The sequence below is a fragment of the Mirounga angustirostris genome, unplaced genomic scaffold (genome assembly GCF_029215605.1).
Source record: "Mirounga angustirostris isolate CCGP_5_RB_7025 unplaced genomic scaffold, mMirAng1.0.hap1 SCAF_5, whole genome shotgun sequence".
Taxonomy (NCBI): Eukaryota; Metazoa; Chordata; class Mammalia; order Carnivora; family Phocidae; genus Mirounga; species Mirounga angustirostris.
Genome location: NW_026991713.1, coordinates 176,295,086 through 176,303,889, shown reverse-complemented (window position 1 = coordinate 176,303,889; position 8,804 = coordinate 176,295,086). Strand labels below are relative to the sequence as shown.

General features: G+C 60.1%; 1 protein-coding gene across 1 annotated transcript; it reads right to left on the bottom strand.

Moving 5' to 3' along the window:
• Positions 1 to 3,429: 3,429 nt before the first annotated feature.
• On the bottom strand, positions 3,430 to 6,878 carry ACTB (actin beta). Its single transcript, XM_045875878.3, has 6 exons — positions 6,721 to 6,878; positions 5,870 to 5,998; positions 5,490 to 5,729; positions 4,604 to 5,042; positions 4,336 to 4,517; positions 3,430 to 4,223 (listed from the first exon to the last, which is right to left on the bottom strand). The coding sequence occupies exons 2-6, from the start codon at positions 5,990 to 5,992 to the stop codon at positions 4,080 to 4,082; spliced, it is 1,128 nt and encodes a 375-aa protein (XP_045731834.1). The 5' UTR covers positions 5,993 to 5,998; positions 6,721 to 6,878; the 3' UTR covers positions 3,430 to 4,079.
• Positions 6,879 to 8,804: the final 1,926 nt, after the last annotated feature.

The following is an 8,804-nucleotide window of genomic DNA, read 5'->3' as shown; positions in this document are numbered from 1 at the left end:
AACTGAGCCACCCAGGCGCCCTCTGGTGCGGGATGTTGATGGGTGGGGGAGGCTGTGCACATGTGGGGGCCGCAGGTACATGAGAAATCTCTGCGCCTTCCTCTCAATTTTGCTGTGAACCTAAAACTGCTCTAAGAATTAAAGACTATTAATATTTTTGTGTTGAGTATAGTTGACACACAATGTTCCATTAGTTTCAGGTGTAAAAAAAAAATCTCTTCATTTTTTAAAATATTTTATTTTTAAGTCGTCTCTACACCCAGTGTGGGGTTCGAATGTACAACCCCGAGATCGAGAGTCGCACGCTCTACCCACTGAGCCAGCCAAGGGCTCCTGAATTCTTCATTTTAATGAATTTAAATTTAAATGGCCGTGTGTGGGCCAGTGGCCCCTATGGGACGCGACCATAAGCTCCATGAGGGCAAATAGAAGTTGAATGATGAATGACTGAGTGAATAAGCATCAAGCACTTGGCAGGGGTCTCTGGATGGTTCCAGCCCCCATGTGCCTTGGGTGATTCCGGGCCAGAGCAGATGTTCAAACCTCACCATCGCCACCTCTGAGCTGTGTAACCCTCTGAGCCCGTTTCCCACAAGGAAGATGACTGCCCTGTGACCGTGAACTTCCCTGGGTCCTCACCACCAGGATCCAGGAAGAAATATGAGGATGAAGGGGAGGAACTGAGCCCCTCCACTTACCAGGATTCCCCTCCCCTCAGAGTGGCCTGTTGGGACGCAGTTCTCTCCAGGCAGGACTGCCTTGCAGAGGAGGGACATTCCGGTGAGAGGAAGGTGAGCCTCAGTGTCAGGGCCACCCCACGGGGGAGCCAGCCACCTGAGAAAGCAGGGAGCTTCCTGTCCCAGGGTAGGGCAAGCTGCAGAGGGGGCTGGGGGTCCGCATGGCGGTGTGAGCCTTGAGGCCCGTTGATCTGCCAGGCTTCAAAGGCGTTAGGGTCCAGCTTTCTCACAGAAGGTCAGCGACCCGGGGCCAGCCAGCCACTGTGCTCTCGGCCGCGGACTCGAAACGGGTGCACGGAGGAAGGCAGGAAGCAATGTGGCATCCTCTGAGCTAGCCTGGCGGGGTTGGGCTTCCTGGTGCGAGGCCTTTGCTCCAAGCTGGGCAGCAGATGGCTAGCTGCGCCCAGGAGGGAAGGAGAAGGGCCTAAAGGACTCTCCAGGCCAAACCTGTGTGTCTCAGCTGCACTTCCAGGGCCCTTCAAAGGAAAGGATTGATGGGGCACCTGCTCACAACCCACTCTTAGGTGTTACTGGTGTTCCCATTGCTCAGACAGGTACGTGGATGGTGATGTGACTTCCCAACACCACTTACATAAGACAGATGGCCCCAGTCACCCCCCCGTTCCGCCTCGGGATTGTGTCGTCATTCGCCCGGTCTCCGTTCCTGGTCAGTCCATGCCTCTGTCCGCGACGTGCAAGCCCACAGTTCCGTCTGCCCAGCCCTCCCCCAGAAAGCCTTCTCTGTCCTGCTCCAGAGCGACAGCTCCCCACTCCCCAGTCGGCCGGCTTCAGGGTCCTTTATTTTGCTTTTCGTTCAAAAGAGACAAAATGATGAGTGCTTTCCTTCCTCCTTTTTAAATCTGTATTTCTTAGTTGTTGGGTTTTTTGGTTTTTTCTCCCCAGTTTTATGGAGGTGCAATGTGCTGGTTTCAGTGTGGGTGTGGACCTGCAACACCACCCCCCAACCAACATCATGAGCACCTGCATCCCCCTGGGGTCCCGCATCCTTCCTCATACACAGCCTCTGCTCTTCCTCTTCCTTGTCACAATCAGTCATTGTGCCTTCACTTGGTGGCCTGATACTATGTTTCCCTGCTACACTGGGTGCCTCATGCGGGCAGGAAGCACATCTGCTTTCTTCTCCAATGCACCCCCAGACCCTGGCACGCTGCCTGGTACAAAGGGTGGTTGGATAGAGGAAGGAAGGAGGGAGGGAAGGCAGGCCCAGGATACGCCAAGCCCTCAATCAATGCTTGTGAAATGAGTGAGAGGCCCAAGGTGGAAGCTTGCAGCACGGAGTCCAGGGCTTATCACCGCCCCTGAATGGGATCAAGAGCTGGAACTGGCCTGGCGGGGGGGGGGGGGGACTTCCATTTCAGCCCTTGCTGCCCGGGCCCCTAAGACGGAAGCATCCTGCGCTCACTGCCGTCCCATCTGCTCCAGGCCAGTTGCCCAGTTGCGTGCAGGTCAGGGAGGTAGCCCAGGGCCCCCGAGGGAACAAGACTGCCTCCGGAGCCCACACCACACCCCCGCTGGGGTGGGTTATGTACTGAACTGCCAAGGTGAGCTCAGGGGGGATCGGTCACAAGTTCCTGTTTAGTTTTGGAAGGTCTTAGAACAGTCTCCTTCCCACTGACTGAGACAGGCACCTTGCGCTGAGTAAAATGACTTGCGTCCCTCCCAACCTGCCACAACTCCGTGAGACTCTAAGGCACATCCTGCCCACGTGAGGGTCTCTGCTCATCCGTAAGATGGGAGGCAGTGGGCCACCATATTCCCAAGGGCCACAGCTGAATGCTCCAGGGAGCCCTGGGTCAATGGAGGGAGGGGCGGGCCCCCTCCAGGCCTCAAATCTGGACTGACTTGCGTTGGATTCTGGACCTTACTCCCTCTGGATAGAGGGCAAGGGGCCTCCTGCATGGGAGTCCTCCTCCTTTCCCCAGTCACAGCTTCTCGCAGAGGGCAGGCAGGCCAGCCTTGGAGCACCGCATTGTAAGTCAGAAACTGACCTCCAGTGCCAGGTAGACCCTGCCCCCAGGAGCCCAGACCCTGCAGGCCCTTGGGAGTAGGCCAAGCCTGCACTTGAAAACCAGGCCCTGAGTGCACAGTAAGGTACCCGTCACAAGGAAGATTCCAGAACCCGGGCAAGCCTCCCCCAGAGCCAACTGGAACATTCTCTGCCAATCTGACATGCCCCCATCCCAGGCCCTGGACACCACCAGGGAGCTGCCCTTGCACAATCCTAGCAAGGGCTTTCTTTGGCTGTGTGGGAACCATCACTCCAGTGAGCTAGTAGTCAAGGTGGGTCCCCACCCTCAGCCTCAGGGTCTGTGTCCCAAGCCCATCAGGATGACAAAAACGTTGTGGCCTAGGAAGCCCCACTCCAAAAGGACACCAAGTTCAGGTGCCCCAGTGCCTCAGGAGGTATGGCACCTGGACCACCTGACTCTCCTTTCCACATAGCCCAGGTGTCCCACTTTCCTGAAGCATCCAGACCTCAGAACTTAGAAATAGGGGACATAAGACAGGTAAAGGGCCAGGCCCCTTATTTCCTTCTATCCATCTCCCACCCTAGGACTATCCGATGTCAGGGCTCGACACACCTCAGACCCCCTTCCCTTTTGAGGTAGGAATAGCTTGGTCCCTGCTACCCCAAACCCTTCTCCCCAACACCCAAAAAGCCACATTCTCCTTTTCTTTAAGGTGTGCACTTTATTGAACTGGTCTCAAGTCAGTGTACAGGAAAGCCCCGGCTGCCTCCGTGCCTCAACCCCTCTTCCTAGGGAGACCAAAAGCCTTCATAAATCTTAAATTGAAGGGGACAAAAAAAGGGGGGCCATGATGGCAGACCATTCAAAATAAAACAAAAAGAACAAGTATTAAGGCGAAGATTAAAAAAAATTTGGACTACATAATTTACACAAAAGCAATTCTATCACCCTCCCCTGTGTGGACTCGGGCGAGGACTGGCCCTTCTCCTCAGGGAGAAATGGAGTGGCTTTTGGGAAGGCAAGGGACTTCCTGTAACAATGCATCTCACGATATTTGGAATGACTATTTAAAAAAAAAAAAAAACAATGTACAATCAAAGTCCTCGGCCACATTGTAGAACTTTGGGGATGCTCGCTCCAACCAACTGCTGTCACCTTCACCGTTCCAGTTTTTAAATCCTGAGTCAAGCGCCAAAAAAATAACCAAAAAAAAAAAAAAAGAAAAAGAAAAAAATCCAAAAACAAAAAAAACAATTAAAAAACCAAATAAAGCCATGCCAATCTCATCTCGTTTTCTGCGCAAGTTAGGTTTGTCAAGAAAGGGTGTAACGCAACTGAAGTAACAGTCCGCCTAGAAGCATTTGCGGTGGACGATGGAGGGGCCGGACTCGTCGTACTCCTGCTTGCTGATCCACATCTGCTGGAAGGTGGACAGCGAGGCCAGGATGGAGCCTCCAATCCACACAGAGTACTTGCGCTCAGGGGGGGCGATGATCTGGAGGAGGAAGGAGACAGTTAGCATGAAGATCCTGGACCCTGCAGCCCTGAAGGAGGGGCACGCCCACAGGAGCCACCCAACGCGCCCAGGCCGGCCAAGTGCCCCCCACCTTGATCTTCATTGTGCTGGGCGCCAGGGCTGTGATCTCCTTCTGCATCCTGTCGGCAATGCCGGGGTACATGGTGGTCCCACCGGACAGCACCGTGTTGGCGTAGAGGTCCTTGCGGATGTCGACATCACACTTCATGATGGAGTTGAAGGTAGTTTCGTGGATGCCACAGGATTCCATGCCTAAGAGGAAACAAGCAAGACTTGGCTTCCGGGAGTGGCCACAGGGTGACCCCCCGCGGCAGGGGAAGGCAGGCGGGCTCACTTACCCAGGAAGGAAGGCTGGAAGAGCGCCTCCGGGCAGCGGAACCGCTCGTTGCCGATGGTGATGACCTGCCCGTCGGGCAGCTCGTAGCTCTTCTCCAGGGAGGAGGAGGAGGCCGCCGTGGCCATCTCCTGCTCGAAGTCCAGGGCCACATAACACAGCTTCTCCTTGATGTCACGCACGATTTCCCGCTCGGCGGTGGTGGTGAAGCTGTAGCCACGCTCCGTGAGGATCTTCATGAGGTAGTCCGTCAGGTCCCGGCCAGCCAGGTCCAGACGCAGGATGGCATGGGGCAGGGCGTAACCCTCGTAGATGGGCACAGTGTGGGTGACCCCGTCCCCGGAGTCCATCACGATGCCAGTGGTGCGGCCAGAAGCGTACAGGGACAGCACAGCCTGGATGGCCACGTACATGGCCGGGGTGTTGAAGGTCTCGAACATGATCTGTAGGGAGAAGAGCCAGGTCACGCTTGGGGAAACCACCAGAGAGGATCAGGCCAGACTGGGGACATGCAGAAAAGTGCAAGGAACACAGCTAAATGTGCCGGGGATCCCGGGAGGGGGATTCACTTCAGACCTATTGTGCACCTACTGAATACACACTCCAAGGCCACTCGACACCAGCCTCATCGGCTTGGTCACACGAGCCAGTGTTAGTACCTACAACCCACAGCACTTTATAACCTCAAACACCTAATCAGAAAGGCAAACACCAGAAAGATTCCGTCTGGGAAAAAGCAAATAGAACCTGCAGAGTTCCAAAGGAGACTCAGGTCAGAGAAGAAAGTCCTAGGAGAATGGCAGAAGAAAGAACACGTGAGACAGGGCGTGGCACGGAAGAGCAAGAAAGGATGGGGTGGCCGCCCAAAAAAGGCCAGCGGGGCCACTGACCTGGGTCATCTTCTCACGGTTGGCCTTGGGGTTCAGGGGGGCCTCGGTCAGCAGCACGGGGTGCTCCTCGGGGGCCACGCGCAGCTCGTTGTAGAAGGTGTGGTGCCAGATCTTCTCCATGTCGTCCCAGTTGGTGACGATACCGTGCTCGATAGGGTACTTGAGGGTCAGGATGCCCCGCTTGCTCTGGGCCTCGTCACCCACGTAGGAGTCCTTCTGGCCCATGCCCACCATCACGCCCTGCGGAGGGAGGGGCGAGGCGCCCTGAGCACCGGCCCGGGGCCGCGGACCGCCACCCCGAAGGCCAAAGGCCAGCCCCCCCCCCCCGCGAGGAGACGCCCCATCTACCCCGCCCACCCCAGGTCAGACCGGCGCCCTACCTGGTGCCGGGGGCGCCCCACGATGGAGGGGAAGACGGCCCGGGGGGCGTCGTCGCCCGCGAAGCCGGCTTTGCACATGCCGGAGCCGTTGTCGACCACGAGCGCAGCGATATCGTCATCCATGGCGAACTGCGAGGCGAGGCGAGCCGGGCCTTGAGCCGGGGGTCGGGTGGGGCCGCCCCCGCCCAGCCCACTTCCGGCGCGCCGCGGCCTCGCGCCGCCAGGGGGCGCCGGCGCACGCCCACATTGGGGACAAAGGCGGCCGGGCCGGCAGCGTTATTACCATAAAAGGCAAACGCTCATCGGAGGCGGCGCCGCGGCGCGCGGCAGGAAGCCAGGCCCCCGCCCCCTCCCCACCCGCGGCTGGCTCCGCCCCCGTCCTGTTCAAAAAAAGCGCCGGCCGGGCTGGCGGGCGGCGGCCACGCCCGCGGGAGCCGGCGGCGCGGGGAGGAAGTGCGCGCAGGCGCCCTCGCGCCGCGGCGACCCCACCCCTTCCGGCCGGCCGCACCGCCCTCGCCCCGGCCGCGGCTCCCGGCCCGAGCGCGCACGCGCACGCGCACGCGCAGCCGCGTCCCCAGCCCCCACCCGGCCGGCCGGCGCACCCGCCGCGCCCACCCGCCCCGCCACCCGGCCGCCCGAGCGAGCCCGCCCGCTCGGACAAAGGCCCGCGGCCGCCTCGGCCCGGATTGCATGCAGCACGCCGGGGGCGCGCGGGGCGAGCGCAGTCCCGCCCGAGCGAGGAGGGGAGCGCCAGCCCCACCGCCCGTACAGCCGGCGGCTCTCTCCCGGCGCGGGGCCGGAGGAAGCGGCGGCGGCGCGGTGCTGCAGCGCGCCCCGGGCCGGGAGCCTACCTGGGGGAGGTGTAAACCGGCGGTGGCAGCGGCGGAGCGGCGAGGGCGAGGGGCCTGTGCTCGCGGGGTGGACGCGGTCTCGGCGGTGGCTGCGCGTCGCGCCGCCGGGTTTTATAGGGCGCCGCCGCGGCCGCTCGAGCCATAAAAGGCAACTTTCGGAACGGCGCGCGCTGATTGGCCCCGCGCCGCTCACTCACCGGCCTCGCAGCACAGTGCAGCATTTTTTTACCCCCTCTCCCCTCCTTTTGCAAAAAAAAAAAATAAGAGAGAGAGAGAGAGAGAACGAGCCGGGCTGGGAGAGAGCGAGAGCGAGATTGAGGAAGAGGAGGAGGGAGAGAGTTTTGGCGTTGGCCGCCCTTAGGTGCTGGGTCCGTGGGCCGCCGCCCCGCTGGGCAATGCCTGATCCGGCCCCTCTCGTGTTCTCCACCCCAGGACCCTCCGGGTGTGGGCATCACATGAGCAGTGAGCGCCCCGGTGGGCAAGGGTCAGCACGGATGTGAGGGTCCCCGGTTTCTGTGGGTGCATGCTTAAGGAGCAGTTGCAGGGGAAGCATTGGTCCACATTAACTCCACTGCCCAGAAAGCCTGGATTGGGGAGGTGGAGGGGCCTCTGGCTGGGGGTGCTCAGCTTGCTAACTGAGGGGCATTACTACTCAGACACCTGGGGCAGAAGGGTATGGTGTGGTGTGAGGGAGCCAGGGGGCTTGTGGCCACTTAACGGGGTTCTCGGGCCCCAGAGACAGGACAGGCATCCAGAGCAAGAGGCTGGAAATTCCCTGTGAAGAGGGCCCCAAGCCTCCCCCTGCTGCAGGCCTGGCCAGAGGTGGGCTCTGTAGAACAGAGAAACTGTTCCCGTGGAGCCAGGCTGCCTCCAGGAGCTGCCTGGTCACACCCAGCCGAGCCGTTAGCCCATGACCCAGGCAGCTGCTGGGCGAAGGCAGGCAGGGCTGCTCAGCGCAGCTCTGGGGCCCACCATCCATCGTCTGTCTGTCATGGGCAGCCACAGCTGAACTTCTGTCCTGGACCATCTGGAGCCTGCCAAGGACCCTTAATGCCCCAGAGATGAGTTAGCTCAAGGGCGGCGGGATGGCAGGGACAGTAGTTGAAGACCTGCTGCCCCCAGAGGAGACCCTCTCCTTGTCACCCTTTCCTGCCCTGGGTCCCTCCACCAAACATTGGGCAAGATCTGGGTGCCCGGGAGTGTTCTGGGTGGTTCCCTGCTCTGAGAGCTGCCAGTCTGGCAGGCAGATCCTGTACCCAGATGGTGGCCAACGATGATAGTGTGTGGCAGACAGAAGCCCAGGGCTTGGGGGACCCCAGAAGGACGTCTGGCTCAGCCTAGAAGACCGTGCACCTTCTGGGAGGTGGTGACAGGAAGCTGAATTTTCACACAGAAGATGGAAAGGGTGGTCTAGGTAGGGGCACTGGCCTGCAGCCACTGGTCTATCTCTGGGCACCCCAGGCCTGCCCAGGGCTTTGCTGCATATAGTAGGTGCTCACAAGCTGTGTGTTGAAACCAGTGACCCTGTAGTCCATATATGGATGTCCAGTCTGGTCCTGCCCACCATGGGTGGCTGGTAGCAGGGCACTCCGGAGTTGCAGGGGCCACAGCTGGGTGGGAAGGGTGACCATCCCCCAGCACACAACAGAACCCTCAGGCTGAGACACAAGCGAGCATCCCCAGAGCACTGCATGCAGCTCTCCGATCACTGATCACCGCTCTGGGCTTGCGGGAATGTTCCCAGCCCGTCCACTCCCTGCCTCCCCGGGAACTGCCCTGGCCCTGGCCTTGTATCTCTCAGTCGTGGGCATCTGGCCAGCGAGCTGCCCTGGGGCCTGCCTGCCCTGCAGTTCAGGGGCTGGGGAGCGACCGTCTTTCTGCCTGCTGGTGAGGGCTGCTTGGGGCTGTTCACTGAGCCTGGAGGAGTGCTGGGCAGGCTGGGACTAGGGCTGCAGGGCCAGGGACGGGAGGCCCTAGGACAGTTCCAGGCAGCTACGTGGGGTGGAGAGCCGACCTGCTCCCCAAGCAGGACCTGTGCTGCCACCTCACCTCTTCTCCACCAGGGATGGGCCGAGGTGCAGGAG

What these genes read in the sequence shown, in the direction of transcription:
- ACTB (XM_045875878.3), bottom strand. Translation starts at nt 5,992, where the DNA reads ATGGATGACGATATCGCTGCGCTCGTGGTCGACAACGGCTCCGGCATG. An exon ending in ACCGTGAGAAGATGACCCAG is followed by an intron (nt 5,043 to 5,489) that starts GTCAGTGGCCCC and finishes TTCTCCCTACAG; the next exon opens with ATCATGTTCGAGACCTTCAA. An exon ending in CCAGCACAATGAAGATCAAG is followed by an intron (nt 4,224 to 4,335) that starts GTGGGGGGCACT and finishes TTCCTCCTCCAG; the next exon opens with ATCATCGCCCCCCCTGAGCG.